Below are 25,080 nucleotides of genomic sequence, written 5' to 3' on the forward strand. Positions count from 1 at the left end.
AATTTATACCCAGTCCCAAAGGGATACCTCTTCCCTTTAACCTTCACCATAAAAAAATGTTTTATATTTTCATTTAGAAATTACCTTTGGATTGTATAGGCACTGAATATTTTGTTGTTTTAATTTGTATTTCCTTGTTTGCTGTCGAGACTGAATTTTGTAATTTGTTACTTTCTTTCACAAATTGATCACTCATAATCTTTACCTATTTTAGGGACATGTCTACTTTTCATTGATTTGCAAAAGACCTTTATATGTTAAGGACTTTCATCTTTTCTCTCTCATGTTTCAGATACAACCCCAATTTTTCATTTGCTTTTTAGTTCTGTTTATGGTGTTTTATAACATGGAGAAATTAATTTAAAAGATTGAATCAGTTCTACTAATTGTTTCCTGTGTGGTTGTTGCCACAGGACTGGGTTTTAAAGACCTACTTGAGGTTTTAAAATTTCCTTTCTACAGTGTAGTTTTAACCTCTTATCTATTAGGGTTTAACAGATAATAAAATCAGAGGTGTGTGGCTTCTTAAGATGGTTTTATTATTTCTCCTCCTTCCTATCTCTTCTTATCCAGACAAAGAAAGGGCTGCACGAAGGGCAGAGGGGATGGTTCAGAGCCACTGCAGTGAAGTGAGATTCTCTCCACAGAGATCGTGGCGGCTCTGATCTCACTGGCCAATGAGTCCTGCCCACAATTCTCGTGTAAAGTGGTCTGTGAAACAGCTCTTCTGTGGATACAATTGTGACATGAGAAGTAATGGCCAGAAGCTCAGACCTCCAGTCCCAGCTGTCTGATCCTCCTCTTTTATCAGGACAACAACTTCCGTTATCTCTATACTCCGGTCGCCTGTCTTGAAGAGTGGTTTTTGATTAGTGTGCAGAGATTTCTCGGGGCACTACTTTATATCCCAAATCATGCTCAACATTTTTAGCTAATACCCTCTCTGTTGGTCTTACAGGTGGTTTAAGGAGATGAAATTATGTGTTGGGTAGATATGTATCAATAATTTATGACAATTTCTATTCAATATTTCACTGAAGGATGTAATTTTTCCCCTCTGTTGGTTCCTGTCTTTGCTTTTATGCTTAGAAAACATTTTTACATCTCAAGATCAGAAAACCATTGATCTTTCTTTTCTGTTTATTTGGAGATAGTAGAGTACTTTACCCTGAACAGTAAATAGTGGTTGAGCCCTAGAAATATTTTACAGCAAAGAGCAGTAGCTGGTATGCAAAAAATAAAAATAAAAAAAATAACGTATTTGCTTTTTCTTTCTTTTCTGAAGATTTTTTTTTCATTATGAAAAGCATAATTTTCCAACAGTCTCTTTCACTTCATTTCTTTCCCAGGGACTGGTCTATGGGCTCAGGAAGAAAAGGGAGCATTGGAGATGATGCTCATGACTTCACACTTCTCAGGCAAATTCTGCCCCTTCCTCATAGCCTCCCAGCCCTATCCCTCTAGTCCAGGAGTGGGCATACTTTACCTGGAAAAGGCAAATAGTATATCTTTCAGGCTTTGCCAGTCTGTGGAAACTACTCCATTCTGCTGTTGTGGTGGGAAGCAGTCATTCACAATGTGAACTAATGAGCATGTTCTAGTTAAACCTCACAGAAACTGCAAAAGCTGTCAACGCCTAGCCTCCATGCTGTGGAAGAAGGTAACCGGGTAGGTGTGATTAACGAACCCTTCAATTTTTGCTACTTGGTGTTCGTCAGGAATGTCAACCAATTTGAATCTCACAAGTTTGTTTAGTTTGGGTGTTGTTAATGCCATTAGATGAGACCGCTGTGACCGATGTCATCTGGGCCTCCTTCCTCTTCCTTCTACAGAGTCGAGTTCACTGTCTTTCAGGTGCGTGGGTGGTTTCTGTGACCGTGAATTAACCACAGTACCATTTTGTCTTAGAGGAGATGTGGGGAGCAATCATGAGGCAGGTCAAAGGCCTCGCCTGAGAAGTGGCTGATTGCTTCAGCCCACACGAGTCTGTTCATTATCACGGGTGGAGGCTGTCAGATTTATACCACTAATAAATGTGTCTCTGCCTCCTGATGTCCCTGTTCTTTGGGAAGGTACCGGCGACATCCTGACAGGCTACAGGAGCCAGCCCCCTGCCCCTCTTTTAAGTACTGTACCTTAGTATTCTACACTCACTATGTCATTTTTCACAAAAGAAATTGCTTAATTTTGCCCTGTGTGTCCATCGTTCAAAGCTCCTTCTGTGTTATTGACCATCTTTACTCTTCACATTTTTAATACACATTTACTCGGGAAGAGGAATACATGTAAGAATGCCAAGTTAAAAAAAAATCATTTTAAAGCAACAGAGTTGGAGTCAGAATCAAATAAATTAAGCTTAAATCTTATCACCTATTTATGGGTTTGGATATAGGCTAGCAGTATCTGTTACAGATACCTTCCTTGCTTGGCTTTAATAAAATCTCCCTGCACGACACATGTGCATACTGAAGGACAACCCAGTCACTTGAGGTTTTAACTAAAGCTCTAGAAATTGTATATTCATGCACATTTAAGTACTTGCAAATACTGGTAGATGTCAGGCCATACCTGTCTCACTCAACCCACCTCATCGGCAGAGGCCACGTGATTAAGGGCTGATTGAGATTTTGTGTACTCTGAAGCGTATATATAACTTGGTGGGCTCTGTATTTAAAAAAAAAAAGACAAAATTAGCTATCAAAGCAAATATTTCTTTAAAATTAAAATTTCTTTAATTTTTTTAAAATTCATTTTTGAGACAGAGACAGAGCATAAGCAGCGGAGGGGTAGAGAGAGAGGGAGGCACAGAATCCGAAGCAGGCTCCAGGTTCTGAGCTGTCAGCACAGAGCCCGACGTGGGGCTCGAACTCACGGAGTGTGAGATCATGACCTGAGCTGAAGTCGGACGCTCAACCGACTGAGCCACCCAGGCGCCCCTAAAAATTTTTTAATGTTTGTTTTTGAGAGACAGAGAGACAGAGCATGAATGGGGGAGAGGAGGAGAAAGGGAGACACAGATTCCAAAGCAGGCTCCAGGCTCCGAGCTGTCTGCCAGCACAGAGCCGGACTCGAACTCACAGACGGCGAAATCATGACCTGAACTGAAGCTGGACGCTTAACCAATTGAGCCACCCAGGCGCCCCGCATATATTTCTTTAGGATGAAAAAATTTTATAACAAATAATATATTTTCTAAAAAGGTGACAAATAGCACAAACATCATAAAACCCAGAAAAATAACATAACACTTTAAAGAAATTAACTTTCTTTTTAATTTTTTTAAAAAAATGTTCATTTATTTTTGAGAGAGAGACAGAATGCAAGTGGGTTAGGGACAGAGAAAGGGAGACACAGAAGCAGAAGCAGGCTCCAGGCTCTGAGCTGTCAGCACAGAGCCCGACACGGGGCTCGAAGGCACGAGCTGGAGATCATGACCTGAGCCGAAGTCGGACACTCAACTGACAGCCACCCAGGCGCCCCAGGGTAATTAACTTTCTAACACATCTCTATAATACCTTTCCCTTACATTTTGGCTGTTGCTCTTGAATTGCCTCCATCAGACTGCAATTTTGTAACACAATCATTTTTCATAAACGACAGAAAGAAGGTTCAGTCTTTCCTCTGACATAGCCAAAATCTTCTTCATTATTGGTAGTTTAAAAAAGTTTCAGGTTCCTGACTTGTAAGTAATACTGTCAGGTAAATGTGTTAGAGTATAGTCAAATTTAGAAAAGCTTTTCTCAAATTTCTTAAATGAGTTCTCAGATTTCAGGGCAATGCAAGTGTTTTGTGCAGCGATTAATCTTTAATATTGCATGAACTGGCAGCACTCGTTGCTTCTCCCAGGGTCTCGGGAGAGTCTTGTGCAGGTGAGGGTCCCTGAAGCTTACTTCCTTGGCTTCATGGTAAATTCATTCTTGCACCAGATCTTACAGGAAAGTTCAGTATTTCCTCATTTTTTTAGACCAGTCATGACCCGGAGAGGCTGGCTAGTTGCCAGAATACTACCCTAAACCTCATCCTATTTTTTGCCTGGATGAGTCTCTAGGTATTGCCTGTTCCTGGATCCCTCATCATTGTGCTTTGTTCAGTTGTGAGGTTAGAGGGCCCGCTGAACCTGACATAAGTTGCTATAGAATCCATGTTCACTGTTTTGTGAACATTTTGCCCTGCCACTAATTTGAATGTAGCCTCAAGATCGGCTGTAGGGCCTGTCCCCCACCCCTGCCCAGGCTAATCCAGTTCCAGTGGCAGACTTAGCTGCAGATGGGCCACCCTCCCAGTGTGTCCTTCCTGATAGTGTCCATGATCACTGGATATGACCATGAGACAATGGTAGGGGGGATCATAGGTGGCTTCTTCATCCTTTAGGAGCAGGCTTGGGTTGGCCAGAAAAGACTACGTGGATGGGAGTTACAGATGTCTTTCTGAATGACCAGGAAAATATCGGAGTAGCTGGAGAAAATATTCACATGTTCTAAACATATACATGGCTTGAGTCCAAGTCCCATGCAAAAGATGGGCAGCGTAGAGAAAGTTGATGGGAGAAAGTGAAGAGAATGAAAGAATGGAGGAATAAATGGTAAACTAGAAAGTGATTAAAATAATGGCAGATAAGGAAGGCTACAAATGGAATGGGAAAATTTGAAGGAATGGGGATAAAATAAGGTATGTCTGCAGGGGCTTTGAGTCAGGAATGATATTTGAAGGCAGTAGCTGAGCCGAATGAATGAATACAAAGATTTAAAACTCATGTAACAGCATCTGGTGGCATACATTACCTACCATTTATTTTAAAACCAGCTATTTTCAAATTCTCAGAATGAGCAATGTAACACAATTATCAAGCATGAGAAAGAACTTTCTGGCTTCAGAGAACTTCAAAGCCTAGTTAGAAGCTCTGAGGATATAAATGAAAATACTATTACTCAATGAAACCAATTACAAGTAAATTTTATTTTTCAAAAATAATTTGATGCATGTATAACCGTCATTATTTGCAAATAAAATATGTAGAAGAAGTTAGTAATTTGGTAATCCTTCTTCACTCTTCTGACACTTTTGGAAGATGTAAGTGCTATATTTCCTTATAATAGATCTTCCATTAAAGAGTTTAATTTCAAAGAACTAAATATTGTTTATTTTATTAGACACTGGAAATGAATCTCTGCTCCAGGGTCATTTAAACATTTATTATTAAACACAGATAAGATCAATGCTTTCTTCAGGGAGTATTAAAAGCAAAGTCTAGCTTGTGTCACCCTTTGCCTATGGGCAACTATTTTAATGCCACTTTTATATATGGAACAAACTTAGAAACAAATCAGTCTTCAAAACAATTCATAGAACTTCCACTTTATAAATTATTCATAGGTAGGACACTGCCCATAATAATAGAGGCTTATTAGTCTCTCCTTTGTTCTATGAAATCAATGCTATTTCTTGTCTATGCATTTTACTAGGAGAATGGGAGAGATATTTTCAGTTCTCTGTAAACTAAAATATTTCTTGGGTGCTAATGACAGAGGAAATGGTCTCTGTTGTCTCTTAAATTTTGGCTGTTTTTATTCCGTGAGGGAAAGATTACTGAATAAAGAAATGCAATCCTTTCAGGAGTCAGAGGCTTTAGGATCTTCTGACCTATTATTTCCCCCCCCCCCCCACCCCTGGCTTTTTTTCCCAGTATTTTCCATGGGTGTGTACAGAGACATCCCTGTGTGGAGTGCTGGGAAGTTGAGGCTTGTGACAAAGCAAACTTGAATAATAAAAGTGAGAAAATGAATAATGTTTAAAAATTTGACAAATAAAAGTGAGGCTGTATTAACATTAAGCCAGCTATTTAGCAAAGGAGAAAGGGCACTTATGGGTCAAACACCAAAGCCCTAAATTTGTTTCTTAAATTTTTATTTAAATTCTAGTTAGTTAACAGTCAGTGCAATATTGGTTTCAGGAGTAGAATTCAGTGATTCAACACTTACATACAACACCCAGTGCTCATTACAAGTACCCTCCTTATTACCCATCACCCATCCAGCCCATCCCCTGCCCAGCTCTCTCCCTCAATCCTCAGTTTGTTCTCTATTGTTAAGAGTCTCTTATCCAAAGCCTAAGTTTTGGCGTAGAATGACGTGCTGAACCATATCAAAGCATCTCACAGCAAAAGGTAACATTGTCTCTTTCACCTGAACTGCACTTTCAAATTTCCTTTATTCCATAGAGCCAGTGTCTTTAGTCCCCTGTGATTTCAAGTAGTGAATATCCTCCATCTATCACTCTTTTTATCATCTTTTATGGACCAGAGATTTGGTGGGTTTTCCCCTTGATCTGTGACCTACTGAAGCAACTGCATTTCATCTTTATGCAGACTTCACTTTTGGAAGACTATTCATTAGAGGGTCCTCATCTATACTTTCATCATCTAGTACCTATTTCTACCTGGTATTGTCTTTATTTGGTGGTTTAAATGTAGATTAATTACTGCTATAAAGGCGACAGGTGATCTTAGTCAAGGTTGAGTCTGACTGCATTGGGGTAGCAAACTCCTTAAGCATTTCTATTTGCATGAGTTGATATCTACTGGGACATTGTTTGTTGTTAAAAGAAAATGAAGGGGCTTTGTGCATGGGCAAGGAGCGGGAACCAGCCAAGAGAGATGAGAACAGAGGGCTGGCATGGTGTCTATTTAAGGTGGTTACAGCTAACGTTGTTGAGTCAATGTATTGAATGGGTTGAATTCGATTATGTACCAAATGAAAAATATTTCCTTGCCCCTGATCTCAGCCTGTAAACATGCTCTGTCCAGTGTGTCCTCACCACTTCTGGCTAGCATGTTGGCCAGATTCCACAGCTTTTTAGTCACTTTGACAAATCAGAACAGTCTGATTTTCAGGTATAAAAAGTCTGACTCCATGTAAATAACAATTTCCATTTTATACTCAGGTCCGAACTCTCCCCTCCACCCCTCGTCAGCCTCCCTGCATAGGCCAACCTGGAAGCCAGCAGGGGAGTGGCTTTGGCTTGCTCTTTCGCTGCCTCCATCAAACCCCCTTCTTGCTCTGTATCCTCTCCTCTTCCTAAGCTGAGGTAGTTTCCTTCCGGGCTCATCAAACCCGCTCACGTTTTTTTATGGGACCCTTTCAAGTTGACTTGAGTCTAGCTACCTTCTGGCATGAACACTGGGTCCCCAGGGTAAAGTCATAACCCTTGCCCAAGAAATGGTGAGCTGCCCCTCTGCTGCCTTCTCTCTTGGCCCCAACAAGACAGGCAGCTCCTCTGTCCTCCTGGCTTCAGAATTCTCTAGGTAATAGGAAGCCCTACTTCTTAAGTTCACATATGCCCCTGAACTCCAAGGAACATACATTGGGTTCTTCTAAGAACTGCTCATAGTGGCCCATCCTGTGGCCATGAGGGTACTGGGGTCAAAATCCTGCATCTCAGTATTCTATCTTGCTGGAGGCAAAGACACTGGTCACCCTTCGTGCAAGCTCTGGACACTCTCTGGCTTTTGGGAACCCCTCTCTCTTGGCTTGAGTCAGGGCACCCCAGCCCCTCTCTATCTGGCTGGCAGCTCTGTGTCTCAGTGACTCTAATTTCTCTTTATCATTTCTAGTCTTGTCTTTTGTAGGTGTGTAATAGGGTACAGGGAAAGTTCTGGCTTTGTTCTTTATTAGTAAGTCACCCATTTAACATCTAATTACTGTTATTTCTAGGAAGGACCAATAGTCAAGGATGACAAGGAAGCCAGAAGAAGGAACAGGATCATTATCTGTCCTGAGCTCAAGTGAGGTGCCCTGTGGGGACTCTCAGAAACCACTGGGATGACTTTGGGAGGTATGTTGGTTGTTGAGGGCTGCCATAACAAAATGCCATAGGCTGGGGGACTTACAACAGCAGAATTTTATTTCCTCACAGTTCTGGAGGCTAGAAGTCAAAGATCAAATTGTCAGCAGGTTTGGTTCCTTTTGAGGCTTCTCCCCTTGGCTTGCAGATGGCTGCCCACTTGCTGTGGGCATGGTCTTCTTGATATATGGATGTGCCCCAGGGGTCTCCTCCTCTTTTTGTAAGGATCCATCAGGTTGGATCAGGGCCTCACCCTAATGGCGTCATTTTAACCTAATCACCTCTTTAAAGACCTTATCTCTAAGTACAGTCAGATTCTGCAGTACTGGGAGTTAGAATGTCAACATAGAATGTTGGGGGAGCCCTATTCAGCCCGTACTAGGAAGAGAAGGCTGAGGCTGGGATTTTCTGGCCCCGTGGGTAGATGGGTGCAACCTTGAGGGTGCTGGCCTTCCCCAGCACACACTCACCCAATGAGCTTCCAGGTGGCAGTGCCTGGAGTCCTGCAGGCTGACCAGAGGGGATGACCAAGCTCATTACATTTAGGCTAATTCAGTGCATTGGAACTCCCAGTTTGGTGAGACTTGAGGACTTTGAAGGTTTGTACACCTATCCAATCTTCCAAAGGGCAAATCCGACCTTAAGAGTTAGTTACTTTCGGGGCGCCTGGGTGGCGCAGTCGGTTAAGCGTCCGACTTCAGCCAGGTCACGATCTCGCGGTCCGTGAGTTCGAGCCCCGCATCGGGCTCTGGGCTGATGGCTCAGAGCCTGGAGCCTGTTTCCGATTCTGTGTCTCCCTCTCTCTCTGCCCCTCCCCCGTTCACGCTCTGTCTCTCTCTGTCCCAAAAATAAATAAATGTTGAAAAAAAAAAAAGAGTTAGTTACTTTCTACAACATTTAATTAAGTTAACCTTTCTTCTTTAAAAAGTAACAAGGAATTCCCAAGACAACTAGTCCTAACCATCTAATATCAGATTAGAAACACGCTTACTTCTGTGTCTACCCTAGTGAAGTCAAGTAGAAAATTGAGCAATTACGTGTGTGTTTGCTTAAATTATAGAAACAATTATATTAATAGGCCACATTGTTTTGTCTTTGTAGATCCAACAAGTAGCTTATTTATTTAGATGCATAGCAGTTAAAATATTTTTAATTGAGTTTTTCATTTTAATTCCAGTACAGTTACATACAGCATTATATTAGTTTCAACAATGAGCCAGTTCTATATATTTCAGTGCTCATTATGTCAAGTGTACTCTTCAATACTCATCACCTATTTAAACCATCCTCCCACCACCAACTTCCCCTCTGGTAACCACCAGTGTGTTCTCTATAGTTGAGTCTATTTCTTGGTTTGTCACTCTTTTTTCCTTTGTTCATCTGTTTTGTTTCTTAAATTACACATATAAGTGAAATCATATGGTATTTGTCTTTCTCTGACTGGATTATTTCACTTAGCATTATACTTTCTAGCTCCATCCATCTTGTTGCAAATGGGAAGATTTCATTATTTTTTTATGGCTGAATAATATTCCTTTGTGTATATAGGCCACATTTTCTTTATCCATTCATCCATGGATGGACATTTGGGCTCTTTCCATACTTTGGCTATTGTTGATAGTGTTGCTATAAACATGGGGGTGCATATGTCCCTTTGTAACAGCACACCTGTATCCCTTGGATAGATACCTAGTAGTGCAATTGCTGGGTCATAAAGTAGTTTTATTTTTCATTTTTTGAGGAACCTCCATACTGTTTTCCAGAGTGGTTGCACCAGTTTGCATGAGGTGCATACCTACCAACAGTGCATGAGGGTTCATTTTTCTCCACATCCTTGCCAACAACTGTAGTTTCTTGTGTTTTTGACTTTAGCCATTCTGATAGGTGTGAGGTGATATTAGATACATAATATTTTGATGACACTATTTAGATGCAGCAATATTGGCATAACTCTTTTGATGACAACATTTTGAGCACCCTTAAAAAAACCCTGTTAAACTTACAGCTTTAAAAATTATAACATTGGGGTGCCTGGGTGGTTCAGTCGGTTAAACATCCAACTTCGGCTCAGGTCATGATTTCACAGTTCGTTGGTTTGAGCCACCCATCAGGCTCTGTGCTGACAGTTCAGAGCCTGGAGCCTGGTTCAGATTCTGTGTCTCCCTCTCTCTCTGCCCCTCCCCTGCTCATGCTCTGTCTGTCTCAAAAATAAATAAAATAAACACTAAAAAAAATAAAAATTATAATATGTGTAGAACAGACATTTAGTCTCACCCATCACAACCCCACTCACAATAAGATTTTCCTTCTCCAAAGAGAGCAAAAGAAATTTTAACACCTCTGGAAAGAAAACCATAGAGGGAGAAGAATGAAAAACAAGAACCTGAGAAAATACAACTCCAAAGAAGTAGGGTATTTCAATTTTAACACTCATTCTTGTAACACCCTCATCTTTGGAAATTTTGGGGGATTCCTCTGGTTGATTTTGTGGAATATTGCTGGATGTTATGGTTCCCTTGTCCTAGCACTCTTGAGTCTATGGACAATTTGGGACAAATACCCCTAGAAGAAATTTGTATTAATAAGTATACCGGAAAATAGACTGTAATGCATATGGGCAACATTAAATGTGTAACCTGGATCAGGCAAAAAATAAAATCATTTACAGAACCAGTTTATCTCATCCAAATGTGACCCAAGCTTCCTGGGTTTTCTCTCTCTCTCTCTCTTTTTCAAACTCTCCTGAATTGTTTATGTCTATTTCTTTCTACAAACTGGTGGAGTCTCTTGAGGCCACCTGGTCTCCTGAATGCACCCTGTCAGTCTTCCATAGAGTCACCTTCTGATCATGTGTCATTGTGCTCAACAGAACTTTCTTAGTGTTATTATTATTATTATTATTTACTAATTTTTCTCCCAACTCATTAGGAAGTGGACTTTGTGTTGTGGAAGGTTGGCATCTTTTTCTCTTTTCTTCATCTTTTTTCCTGCATAGGCCAGAGAGATTTCTGCCTCCACCGAATTTCTTCTCCTCCGAATGAGGCCCTCAGATTTACATCTTCAAATAACAGTCTATTTTATTAATCTTGCATTACTTGCTAGTGAATTTATATAATTATAGTATAAAATATAGCCTCCATCAAACAGTAAAGTAAAAGAGATAATCAACAAGTTAGCAATTTATCAATAATTACTATATACAGTGAATGAACTAATTTTAAATGTCTGATTTGGATCCACTTTTAAGCAGATCAGATGTTAAGTAAACAAGGCACATCTGTATAGGGCAGTTCTAACAAGGAATTTAATAGCCACACCTTTTTAGAAAAAAAATCATGGTTAAATATATATAACATGAACATTACCATTTTAAGAAATTTTAAATGTGCTGTGGCATTAAGTACATTCATGTGTGACTATCACTACCATCCATCTCCAGAATTTTTTTATCATCCCCAAAGGAAACTCTGTACCCATGAAACACTAACTCCCCATTTCTCTCCCTACCCCCAGCCCCTGGCAGCTCCATGCTACTTTCTTGTCTCTATGATTTTGACCACTTAGGTACCTCATACAAGAGGAATCATACAGCATTTGTCTTTTTGTGTGTGACTTCACTTAGCATAATGTCTATAACGTTTGCAACCCTTGGTTTGCAACCCTCTTTGGAGCTTCCCAGGTGTAATCTGAAATCAGCCTCCTAGGTGGAGGGCAGGGAAAGACCAAAGAAAGCAGCAGGCCACTCCAGGATGGTAGGTGACAGTTTTAATAAGCAAAAGGAACTTACATAGGAGGCTTGCCTTTGGTGACAGCAAGACAAATAGATCCCCACACCCACCTGCCGAATCTTCAAAAGTTTATTAAGAGGCCTAACTGGGTTCAGTCATGGTATACCCCGCAGGTGTTCTCAACACTACATACTCTCTGAAGGCTCTGTCCTTGGAGCGCTTCTGGGAGCAGGAAAGGCAAGTGGAACCCACATTCCAAGGACAGGGGAGGGTGTGAGACTTCCAGTGCCTGGGTCCAACTCACGGGTCAAGTGGCGGTCATGTCTTTTCAGTTACCTTCCCCAACACTGTTCCAAGTGCTTTTCAAATATTAATTCACATAATTATTCATCTTTGTATGTTCCCCAGGGTCTAGAAAGTGCTTTGCGTGTGTTAGACATGAAATATTTGTGGAATGAATTTTGGAAGGGCTTAAGCATTTCCAAGTGACTGTGCCTGCTCTTCTGGTTGGAAAGTTAACAGAAGGAGCCGGTTTCTTCTGGGTCATAATCTGACACTAGGTCGCGAGTTTAAAGAAGCCCTTTATTTTAGCCACCACATTTAGGCTAGTTTCCCACTAGGGAAAGGTTAAGAGGGAAGTCATTCCTGAGTGATAGAAACTGTAGGAAGAGACTCAACGTTAACTAAAGGTTTCCTTTCTACAGGGACAGCGATCACCTCAGGGAAGCCTCAGGAAAAGGGAAGACCCCGAGGCCAGTTGGCTCTGACAGGTACCCCGGTGGCGGGACGGAGGAGGCGGGGCCCGAGGGGGGGCGGGACCTGCTGGGTGGGGCGGGGCCTCGGGCGGGGCCTGTGGGGCGAGGCCTGTGGGGCGGGGCGCGCGACTGCGCCGGGCGGCGATGGCGGCGGACGGGGACTGGCAGGATTTCTATGAGTTCCAGGAGCCCGCCCGGAGCCTCCAGGACCAAGAGAACTGTAACGCGAGCCCCGAGGCCGGGGCAGGGCCGGGCGGGGGAGGTGACGGCTTCCCGGCGCTGGCCTGCAGCTTGGAGGAGAAGCTGAGCCTGTGTTTCCGCCCCTCGGGTCCCGGCGCCGAGCCCCCGAGGGCGGCCGTGCGGCCCATCACCGAGCGCAGCCTCCTGCAGGGGGACGAGTGAGTGCGGGCCCGGCCGGGAGCGGGCGGGAGCCCCCCCTGCCCCTCGAGCTGCCCTCGTCCAGCTCTCGTCCAGCCCTCGTCCTGCCCTCTGGCCCTCGGTCCGCAGCCTCGGCGGGACTCCGGCCACAGGCTCCTCCCCGCGCCCTCCTTCCGCCTCCACAGACTGGCGAGTCCCCGCCCTCCCCGCGCCCCCGCTGGGCTCCCTGGGGCTTTTGGCCTCCGGGCGCTCAGCTATTTAAATCCCCGCTCCTCCGCCCTCCACGCTACTCTCTCTCCGCTACTGCCCTCCTGCTCCCTAGAAACCGACCCGGGTCTGTTTGGTTCCGAGAGGAACCTGCTTGCCCGGAGCCAGTAGTTAGAGACAGCACCTCTTCGGGCACGTGTGTAGCCACTCATTCATTCAACTAGCATTAATTTAAGCTCTCAGTGCCAGAGGCTGCTTCGCCCTGGGGATACCAAGGTGACTGAACATACCCCTGTCACATAGGGCACAATTTAGGCCGGGGGGTGGACTTGCAGACAAATATTTGTATGGGTGTGACATATTCTCCTGGACGTAAGTGCAAAGTATAGGAGATTTTTTTATATAGGACATGTGGGAGAGGCAGGAAAGGCTTCACGGGGAAAGAAATGTGAAAACTGGATCCTGATTGGGTGCGTGGGAGTTTGCCTGGCAGATGAAGAAAGGTCTAGCAATACAGCTCGCCGATATGGCACGTGCAAAAGTACCAGCGTTAAAGCAGCATTTATGCCACAATTTATTGGCTCCATCTGAGAGCCCAGGTGGAGTGCACATCACCACAGAGGCAAAAACGAAAGGAACGCACTGGTTACTAACGACTGGGATCTCTTAGTCTGGTGGGTAAACACGTACATTAGCAGGTCATTAGGATAGAACCGTCTAAGTGCCATGATAGGAAATTCATAGGGATTTGTGAGAGCTGGTTAAGGGGGAGGCAGAGTTCCAGGGGGGCACTTCATTTAACTACTAGCCTAGCCTTAACTAGCCACTTAAAATTTGGCTAAGGGTTGTCGTTAGGTACCAGGGTTTCACCCCAAAAGACAGTAAAAGGGGTGGTGAGGGTGAGGGAGCTGAGCATATGGTATAGGTGGCTGGGGAGGAGCCCTGGAGAGGCTGAGGGTTCAAGTAGTGCAATAAACAGTGTGGACATGGGTGGGGTGGGTTTTTAGAGCCCTGATGGAGTGGAGAGATTAGGGGTTAGGGAAGGATTCTTGAGAGATGGAGAAGGATCCACAGGCACTGAAAGGGCCTTCCAGCCTGACTCCTCTGTGAATAAGGTAGGAAGCTTGAGAAGGATTTAGGAATGGGGGCCTTTAAACACTGCCTTGGCAGTGGTTCGGGCCCAGCTATGCTGGGGACCACATCATTTCATTGACCTGCCCGGTGTGGAGGGAAGAGTTGATGACGAATTTATACACGCATGTACGTAGCTTGTAGCAAAAGATGACATTTTTGAAAGTCTGTTCCCAGAGAAGATAGTTTTATATATGTGTAGATTTATATATTCTGAATCACAAGGACTCAGAACATATTCTGGATTAAAAAAATGATATTTTGGGTTTTGGGTTTGTCAAGAGTGACTTCTCAAAACAGATGAGTGGTTTGTACACAAATAGTTAAGGCTTCCTATTCTTGCTTCACCTGTACTGTCTAGAAAGTAGTTTATTTTAGGGGCACCTGTGTGGCTCAGTCAGTTAAGCGTCCCACTCTTGATTTCGGCTCAGGTCATGATTTCATGAACTGAGTTTGAGCCCTGCATTGGGCTTTGCACTGACAGCCTGGAGCCTATTTGGGATTCTCTGTCTGCCTCTCTCTCTGCCCCTCCCTGGCTCATGCTCCATCTCTCTCTCTCTCAAAGCAAACAAACTTAAAAAAAAAACACTAGGGGCGCCTGGGTAGCTCAGTCGATTAAGCCTCCGACTTTGGCTCAGGTCATGATCTCATGCTCAAAAATAAATAAACGTTAAAAAAAATAAAAAACAACACGAAAGTAGTTTATTTTAGTCTTTGCTTAAATCTTAGGTTGATGTAAAACTTAAAAAAATAGGGGCGCCTGGGTGGCGCAGTCGGTTAAGCCTACGACTTCAGCCAGGTCATGATCTCGCGGTCCGTGAGTTCGAGCCCCGCGTCAGGCTCTGGGCTGATGGCTCAGAGTCTGGAGCCTGTTTCCGATTCTGTGTCTCCCTCTCTCTCTGCCCCTCCCCCGTTCATGCTCTGTCTCTCTCTGTCCCAAAAATAAAATAAACGTTGAAAAAAAAATTTTAAAACTTAAAAAAAATAATTTTATTACTATTGATGATGGTTTTTAGTAGATATGTTGGTAGTAATGCATGATGCTTGATTTGGGAATGCATAACAAACCTCTTTCTCTCTTTTCAGGGGCTGGGGCTGGTCATCACTCACTCACCCCTTTCTGTTGCATAAATTTCTCCATTTATGGAATCCAAAATGTCCATCCCTGCTCCTCAAACTAGAGAGAGTTGAGAATTCTTTCACTTAGATATTGCCTTGGCTTAGGGCACTTCGTTTAACTTCTCTGAGCCCCACCTTTATTTTTGGCTACATATGGATTGTACTTACCTGCTAAGATTTTACTTTAGAAAGGGTATCATGTAGGATTCGGTGTCACAGGATTTTGACCTCCTTTGACTTTGTCCTACTGGTTGTTTATGACGGGTTGTAATACTTTATGATAAGGATGAAGGCAATTCATGTCTTGACTGGAGAATTCTAGAAATCTTCCACTTAAGTCAGCCCTGTGTCCTTCCAACTACAACTGTTGTGACCTTGGTGGAGAGAGAGTACTGTTAATTGTCCTTCACTTTCTTGGAAGATCAGATTCACCCACAGTCTCTCCTAGTGGGTGAAGTATTGCACTCCACTTGCCCTCTTACTCCAGCCTCATTTAAAAAGAAGCAAACAAGCAGTCCCCAAAACTCTGGACTGTCTTCACCTACGAGAATATCCTACTTGAGTTCCTAACCAGTGTTAGGTATATAGTCAGTTATTTGGTATCTGAAGTGCTTTTACCTAGGAAGGTGTGGGTCAAAAACTCAGCACGTTTAACAGTCCGCAACTGTTGCCTCTGATTTGAGCACTTTGGCATTGGAGAAGGTTATGATTCGAACAGAGAGGAGTGAACTATGCATTTGGGAGATGTGCAGGGTAAACGAGCCAGTTTCCTAGAGCTTTTTGGGTTCACGTTTTCATTGAAGCTGATGTGCATTCCAAAGCCAGACATCATTTTGGGATTTTATGTTTTTTTGGCAGTTACCATCCCATTGCTTCTTCTGTTTAGCACCAAATCCCAAATTCATTAAATCAAGTATGTTCCTTCTTTATTTTTAAGCTTGCATTCTTATTTTTATGCCTCCAGTGGTCTTGTTTTTGTCTCTTTAGTGGCTTACACATTTGGAAAAAAAAACCCACTCAATTGTTTAATGGCTTATTCATGATTAGATATCTGCCATATATTTTAGTTTTTTTTCCCTTATGACATCTGTGTATCTCTGCCCACTAAGTCACTTATATATGTAATGTTTAACTTACCCAATTAAATTTCATCTCATTTATATCTCTAAAGTCATTCATATCTTTCATACAATGTCATGTTTGATTATGCTGATATTACTTTGGTACTGAAATCTGAATTTTGATCATGAAATTGGAGTTTGCTGTCCTTGTCTGATGTGGCTTGGGACTTTCCTCAGCATGACTCATGTGAAATAATGCTTGGAGTAATAGAACTGGAAGGAATATCTGGTATTCTTGTCCAGGCTTCTCATTTTATAGAAGGGTTGCTCATACCTAGAGAGGTTAAGGGGCATAGCCAAAGACTCATTGTTTGAGAAAGAATGGAAACAAGAGTCTATGTTTTCTGAATTTTAGTCAAGCACCCTTTCATTTTACTCTGTTGCTTCCCCAAAATGCTGTCTGACAATAAGGAAGGGTAATTGCATTGGATATAACCTTTGTGCATTTTATTGTGAATTCCTGTTTCTTTCCCCCTTCATTTATCTTAGTCCTTAGCCTGTTATATTACAAAATAGATATTAAACCCTAGCCTCACACTGAGACTGAATCCTTTCTCTAAAAAGGATAAAAAATTTTGGTTAGAGAAAGATGACTCACCCTATGAAATGACCAGTATATTAGGAAGTTATTGAAGAAAAATAAATGGAAAACATAGTGTGTGTACTACTTGTGTGGCTCTGTAAACATTACATAAGCTGCCTGTGTTTTAGTTTCCTCATCTGCAAGATGGGGATAATTATTCTTCATAATATAGTTTGTGAGGATTAGATGAGTTCATATATGTAAATTGCTTAGGACTGTGCCTGGCACCTAGAACAGTGGGAATGTTAGCTGTCAACTTTGAAAGAGTTTTTAATCACTTGATCTTGTCAGCCTGATTAGCTGATTTTCATTTAGTGTTATTTAGGAGGCCCTTCTTTTTGGTGTTTTTCTGGAAAACAGGCCTTCTGTTGTTTTGCTTTGTTATTTTTTGTTGCATCTTTCACTATAGTATTGCATGTTTATTTAATAAAAGATATGTAGGATGTTAACCTTCATTGATTGTGGTTTTCTTCTTTTTAAGGATTTGGAATGCCCTGACCGATAATTACGGGAACGTCATGCCTGTAGACTGGAAGTCATCCCATACTAGGACCTTGCATTTGCTTACACTGAACCTCTCAGAAAAAGGGGTAAGTTAAGAATTGAGCTGATAGTTTCTGACTAACTGATCCTGAGGATGGAACTAAAAAGTAGCCTTTCTATTTCACGCATGTTCATTGGGTTGCCTCTTATTTCCAAGTTTCTAGCAATTGGAGTGGCCCACTGTTGCCATCTTGGCTCCACTACTGTCAGCTTGCTACCACTTTCCTCCAGTTCTTCCCCTGCACACACTCACTTTTGTATGTTTAGCCAAATCTTCATTACCTGTGTATGAACACCAGTGATGAGCATTTTTCTCCTGAGCTTAACTAGCATAACTTTAGTATGCTGAGAAAACTCAGTTATATATTGAGGGTACTGGAATATCAATATAGAGTTAACTTTCTGATGAATTTAAGGACTTGTTGGACATGACACATTTTCGGAAGACTCTGTTTCTGTGAGTATTGGGGAACCTAAAAGACATTACAGTTCAGGGCGCCTGGGTGGCTCAGTCAGTTAAGTGTCTGACTTCGGCTGTGGTCATAATCTTGCGGTTCCTGGGTTTGAGCCCCATGTCGGGCTCTGTGCTGACAGCTCAGAGCCTGGAGCCTGCTTCAGATTCTGTCTCTCTCTCTCTCTCTCTCTCTCTCTCTCTCTCTCTCTCTCTCTCTCTGTGTCTCTCTCTCTCTCTCTCTCTGCTGCACCCTGCTCACACTTTGTCTCAAAAAATAAATATACATTAAAAAAAAAAAGACATTACTGTTCTTGGCTAACTGAGGCTGCTTAGGATTCCTTGGTATTGTAATGTGAAGATGTCTTAAGTGTGATCACAATTGATAGGACATCTGGGGTGGGAGTGTAGAAAAGGGAAGATAATTTAATGTTTATTTATTTATTTTTGAGAGAGAGAGAGAGAACACGCAAGTGGGGAGGGGCAGAGAGAGGGAGACACAGAATCCGAAGCAGGCTTCAGGCTCTGAGCTGTCAGCACAGAGCCCGGTGAGGGGCTCGAATTCACCAACCACGAGATCATGACCTGAGCCGAAGTTGGAAGCTTAACTAATTGAGCCACCCATGTGCCCCTAATTTTTTTTTTAATGCAGAGATTTTCTCCTCTCCTCTCCTCTCCTCTCCTCTCCTCTCCTCTCCTCTCCTCTCCTCTCCTCTCCTCTCTCCTCTCCTCTCCTCTCCTCTCCTCTTTTGTTTTCTTTTCTTTTCTTTTCTTTTTTCTTTTCTTTTCTTTTCAAGTTTATTTATTTTGAGAGAGAGAGAGTACAAGCAGGAGAGAGTGGCAGAGGGAGACAGAGAATCTCAAGCAGGCTCCATGCTCGGCGTGGAGCCCGTTGCGGGGCTCTGTTTCACGAACTGTGAGATCATGACCTAAGTTGAAATCAAGAATCAGATACTCAACTGACTGAGCCACCCAGGCGCCCCAGGAAGATAGTTATTTTAAGTGGAAAATCACATTGTTGGTTTATCTAAAGGTGATGAGAAATGTAGCCAAATTATGTTAAGTTTCCTGGCCTGACTGTTTGAAGTTCCTTATCATGTAACAGTGTAAACTCATGCCAGATTTTTTGGCACGCTCTGTATTTCATTAAGTATAGTTGTGTAATTGAGAGTATAATGCAGTGGGGCTGTCAGTATTTTAAATAGTATTGCTAATGTTTTATGAAAACAGTTTTCTTAAATATATGATTCAGGAAAGCCTGCTGCTATTATTTTCTAGTAAAATACAGAATTTTGCTTCTATTTCCTAGTATTCTAGTAGATACAGAAATCTTACTGTATGTTCCAGTTATTAACCCCACAAAGCTATTTTGTTGACCATCCTGGCATATGTTTAGTGAAAAGGAATAAAACAGCATACCTTATGCTCTATCTTCTGTTTATTTAGACCCTAGCTATCATTTTGGGCTTAGTTCAAGTTTCCCTTCCTCTCTGAAGCTTCCTATTACTGTTTTAGCCTTTGCTGATCTCATGGAATTATACAATTTTAGAGTTGGAAGCGACTTTAAAGGACACGTAATCCACCCTCTCACTTGGGGGGAATCCCCATCTACAGCATCTCTGACAGATGGTCATTTAGCCATGGCCTAAATCCCTGTGCGGGAGGAAAATGCACCTCTCTCTGTGGGAATCGGTTACACTGGTGGGGTTGTGAAAATCTTCAAGGACTTATCTGTCCCACAGAGGTTAGCCCCGTTGTCTCCTGGGTACTAATCCTGACAGCACATTGTTCATGTTTCTAACCATTACTTTGTTCTCTTATTAATCATATGTTTCAGGGTCTGTCATTAGATTGTGACTTGCTGGCAGGTGTCTTTGTAATTGTGTTTTTAGTAGCTATCACTGTGCCTGGCACATAGTGAGTACTAGGACAAGTTATGTTGAGTGTACGAATGTATGATCTCGTCAATGAGACCATAAGGTCAGAGACCATGATGGAAAGTTCTTTTTTAAAAAGTAGCTATTTTTATATTATTTAACATAGTGCTAAATCCATGATAGCCAATTAATGAGTAATTTTTTGTTTGACATAATAAAATACAGCATAGAAGAGAGCCTTTCATAGTTTCAAATGGGAGTACATTGCAGGATGAATGGGACACTCTAATTTAGTTTCATTGAATAAAATGTATGTCTTGTATAGTTCTTAGATTGCACTTTAGGAAGTCACTCCCTTTTTCTGCCTTTTGGTTGTTGTTTTTAATTCCAGAATAATGGTATGGCTGAGGGTAGTTGATTAGTAACCACTTGGAGTTTAGTACTAGTAACTAATCTTAATTATAAAAACCTTATCTGGAAACCTCATCAGATTAAAGTGGACAAGCGATCATCCATCTGTCATCTATCTGTCTGATGAATAGAACTGAAATTAGAAATTAGAACTCTGTTTCTCAGGAAGGAGTGGCACACATTAAGTTCCTTAAGAACAAGTGGGCAACGTGGAACTGTATAAGAAGCAACCATCTCATTCCATTAGATAGCATATCATTACATCTTTTTTAACCTGAGTTATCTTGTTTAGCATTGCCACCTGTGCTCGATCCTTCCCGTGACTGAATCGTGTTAAATTTGCCTTTTGGAAGCATTCTTTAGTTTATTCCAATTGTAAAACAAGATCTATAGGATTTTTTTTTTTCCTTGACGAAGGGAGAAGACATTTCTTTTGCATTAGGCTGAGGAAAACCTTTAGGAAAACCACCATTTGCCAGATTTCAGCTTTTGATTTTTCTTTCATTGAGGCTTAAGATGTTTAAGACGGCATACTTCTGAATTGGATGAGTCTTTTCTGGAGTAAGGCAACTAGTACGTTCCAAATTCTTACATGGGCACATTTTTTCCATCCGAAGCAGCTTCAGTTTCATACAGGGCAGTAGAACCACCGGCTGTGTGTCTAACCTGGCACAGGAAGGAGTGATGGGAATGCTTGGCAGAGAGAAGACACACTGATGCCGAATGGGAGAGTGAATAATGACACCCATGACAGCCAAGGTTAGCTTTCAAAGCCCGAAAGGGGTTCCAGCCCTTAACATATGCCATCTCTGTGGGGAATGGACTTGGCTCAGTCCCGGGAAAGATGATCTGGGATCATTATTTCTGTTGTTATGGAAATCTATTCTAATGGGTTACTGGTATCACTTGTGTATCTTGGCAATAGCTATGAAAACGATTTCTAAATCCAGTGCCGGTTTTGAACATGCTTAGATGATAGAAGGCTTCGGAATCACATTGCTTTAGGAACCTCTCCTGTGCCATCTTCCTCCTCCTGCCATGAGCATTTTTTCAGGGACAGGGAACGTTGTTATATGCACCTTTTCATCTTCAAGAGTAGAAGCAGGAAGAAGATGATCCTATCTTCCTTAGGGGTCACTTCAAAATTAAAACTTTGTGAGGGGAAAAATAAATCTGTGGTCCTCAGATTATAATGAAGATTGATTTTGGGAAGTGTTAAAATTTAAGGACCTGTGGGGATAATTGTTAGGTCTCCTCTCCATCATCCCGTACATCCTTACGACTACCGAGGCACATGTCATCTCCACTTCTATAATTTTGAAGTCAAACATTCTCCCATTTTAGTTGCTTTTTTTTTTTCTTTCCAACTTTAGACTTTATCCATTTACTTTACATCCAGAGGATGAGGGTTTGGGTCTTTCTCAGTCCTCTCTCCAACCCCCATCACCAAAACTTTCCCTTCCCTTGTCTTTCCAATATAGTTATATTAAGATATTTGGTTAAGTTAATTTTAATCATTTACATTGACTGTTTAAATGTTCACAGTTGACCCATTTCCGTATATCATGAGAAATTTCCTCTTGTAATTTTTTTCTTAGGGTAATAATAATTGCCTTGTGTTTTATTTAAGTTACCATTAGCTCACAGATTCAGCTTCAACAGAGCCCTGAAACTCACTTTAGTAAGTGACATACACCAGATAATCTGTTAGTGTCTGTCTTTCTTCCTCTTGTGCTTTTCTTAACGTCCTGTGCAATAACCATTCTCATCTGACCTGGTCACTCTCTCGTTGAGCGTCACAGCCAACATTCTGGGATCTTTACTTCACTTTCATTACGAGAATGCCCTCACCTCTTTCTTGTATTAGATCCCTTGTCTGCTTCCTTTCTGGCTTTCCTCCTGGTTTTAATGCAGCATATTTTGCAGTAGCTGTCTGAGAAAGGGTGTATGAGGTCAAATACTTTGAGAACTTGAATACTTGAAAATGTCTTTATTCCAAGCTCCCATCTAATTGTTTGTTTAGCTGGAGATAGGATTCTAGGGTGGAATGTATTGAAACATGGAAATAACAGTAATCGTTTTCTGGCTTCTTTGGTTGCTGTTGAGAGTTCAAATGACATTTTTGATTCTTGATCCTTTTAATGTGTTTTTTTTTTTACCTCTCTCTGGAAGCTTTTAGATTCTTTTTTTCATACACAGTCTGAAATTTCACAATGGTGCGCTGAAGGCCACATGCAGGCCTTTCCTAGGCCGATGGTCCGGGAAGAATAGAATGGGGAGCCATATCATCACCGTGGTGCAGCATGGAATTGGAGTGTGTGGGGGGAGAGACCCTGGAGCACTGGCGTTGCTCCTCTCCCTGCCTGATGTTCTGAAAGGCAGCCCACCAGCGGTTCCTTGCACTTCTCACTGTGGGTTTCCTACTGGGTGGGTTGGATTCACCCTTACACTTCGGATGCTTCTGTATGAGGAACGAGGGAGGCAGTAGGGACTGCCCTGAAGTCAAGGGCGTGCTTTGATTTAGGCCATAAACTTCAGCCTCCTGAGGCCCAGAGCAGAGTGGAAAATGGCAGTGAAGCAGACAGAAACTTCCAGCACAGTTAGGTTGAAAGATCTTCTTGGAACCTAGAGAGATTTTATTTTTGGAAGGAGAGATGTTCCACTGTAAGGCAAAGTATGACCCCCGTGGACAGTGCCAGGGAGTGATTCTTGATATTTTACCCCGAATATTAGAAGTTAGTTTGCAAGTAATTAACTTTATGTCATCTGTGTAATTTTAACATCTACTCTTACTATTAGATTGTTAACTAAATAACATTCGCTGCTAAACCCGCCTGTTGCCTCCTTTGGGTGTCTCTATCATTCCCTACAACTTCCTAACAAATACTGTGTAAAACATTCTTCTCCATGGAAAAAGCAGCTACGTGTGTGTCTGTATTGGGCAGTAGAGGTGCAGGCAGCATTCATGCAGGCAATTTCATGTTTCCTTTCCATTCCCCTCATTTGTGTTTGAGGTGAATACATAAAGCACTTCATACACTGCCTAGCGCACAGTGATTGGAGTCATTTCTCCCTTTCGAGGGAAGACTCTTTACCCAGACACTGTGACTTTGTTGTGATCAGAATGTCCTGCTTTTAACAGTGGGTTATTTTGCTTTTAGATAAGTGACAGTTTGCTCTTTGATACATCAGATGATGAGGAGCTGAGAGAACAGCTGGATATGCATTCAATCATCGTCTCCTGCGTTAATGAAGAGCCCCTCTTCACTGCAGACCAGGTATTATGGAGAAATTCATCGAGGAAAGGAAAAGAGAACCTCGAGCTGAAGGACAATTTCTAACTGTGGCAATAAGTGACGGGTTGTTGGAATCTACTGATTTTTCCCGCATTTTCTGTTTATGTAGGCTTATCAGTCAACTCCTCCACTGAGAAAAGAAGAAAGTATATGTAATCCGAAGTAGATGGGATTATGCTAGTTGGGAAGATTCTTCAAGATAGGCAGTTTTCCAGTATAGACCTTGTTAAATCAGTGCAGCGAGTTATTACTAAGGGAGGGTTATTGCTTAACCTGAAATGACAAAAAATATTATGAGTTTGGTACTTTTTTTAGGGTTGGCAAGACATGGCCAACTCTGATGTATCTGTGTAGAAATTACCCAGTTCCTCTAAAAGCCTGTGAAAAATCAGTACTTATTAGAAGTGCGTACTGTGAACCCGGAAAGAAGTGAGCTTTATTCCTGTGGCATGCTCTCATAATGTCAACGCTGTGTTCATGTAAACCGCTTGAATCAGCTTTCTCATTGTCTGAATACTCTTCCCACTGCTGTTGTGTTGTCAAAATGTGGTGTAAGAACTCCTTCCTGAAATAACATGCTCGTGGCTGCTCTGACTGTGAATGCTACCACATTACATTTTTAGGCTGGAAAGATGAGGTCGGGAAAGAGATATGTTATGGCAAGGATGGGAGCAGTCCATTAAAATGTGCCATTTTGATGCTCCTTAGTCATATTTGTGGTTAGATTATTGTAGGCCTGGGAAGAGTGTGGTGCTTAAAATGCCAGATAATAGGTTAGAGGGCTGTGGGAGGTTGATCATGATATCTCAGGGAAATACATGACCCTGTGAGTTCACGGTCTCCTCAGTAATCTATCTGCCTGAATGCCGTAAACTGTTCCTGCTTCTGAGACTTGGAGAAATAGATTCTGCAGCCTCCTCTGGCATTTCATTGTACTGTTTTATAATGCCTATTTGAGAAAATCTTCTTAGTAATTACCATAATCCCCACCTCCTTCAGATTTACTTTTCTTTGCCCTTAAGCTTACTGATTCATCCTGAATGTTTTCTTAATAGTTTCTTTTTTCCTTTTTTTTTTTTTTTTAACTCTTAGACCTATTTTTTCTAACTGTTGAGTAATTTTTGTGGTTTTACATTCTCACTGACTTCTGTATCCTTCTCAACTTTTAAAAAGTGGAGCAGGACAAGGTACTGTTGGAAGATTCGAGCAGCGTTGCACATGACAGTAGATCATTGTCTGAAAGATGGTTCTGAAATTTTCGTGTTTTTGTGCAGCTTTTTTTCCCTTTAAGCTTCTACATGTCACGTAATTTTTGAATATCTCTTAATCTTTCATGGAATTAATATATGAAATTCCTTTTCTGCCATTAAAGGAAAATTTTACTGCTATAAAGGTAATTTCTTGCTTTATTTTTTATACTGTTGTATTTCAAAAATTTTATGTCAGTTTGATTAAATGGCTTTCGATTGATTCCTTGCATGTGTCATATGGTGAATTTTCTGTCATTTGCTTTCTTTTGACTGTAACGATGATCTGGTTCTAGCATGTGTAAGGTAAATTGTACCTGTGTTTTGCACCATTTCTCAGACCTTCAAGATCTGATAGATCTACTGAATCATGATGGGCATATTAAATATTATT

General features: G+C 41.8%; 1 protein-coding gene across 4 annotated transcripts in view; it reads left to right on the forward strand.

Annotated features, from left to right (window-relative positions):
- The first annotated feature begins 12,416 nt into the window (after window positions 1–12,416).
- FEZ2 (fasciculation and elongation protein zeta 2) overlaps window positions 12,417–25,080 on the forward strand; it is a 42,828-nt gene continuing 30,164 nt past the window's right edge. For 2 of the 4 annotated variants that reach the window (XM_023251966.2, XR_006595820.1), the window contains exons 1-3: window positions 12,418–12,720; window positions 17,343–17,451; window positions 23,305–23,421. In XM_023251966.2, the coding sequence (XP_023107734.1) occupies window positions 12,467–12,720; window positions 17,343–17,451; window positions 23,305–23,421 (480 nt within the window). In that variant the 5' untranslated portion in view covers window positions 12,418–12,466. Of the gene's footprint in view, window positions 12,721–17,342; window positions 17,452–23,304; window positions 23,422–25,080 lie in introns of all 4 variants that reach the window. The other 2 variants (XR_006595819.1, XM_023251967.2) reach the window with 2 other exon arrangements.

This window comes from Felis catus, chromosome A3 (assembly GCF_018350175.1).
Source record: "Felis catus isolate Fca126 chromosome A3, F.catus_Fca126_mat1.0, whole genome shotgun sequence".
NCBI classification, from domain to species: Eukaryota; Metazoa; Chordata; class Mammalia; order Carnivora; family Felidae; genus Felis; species Felis catus.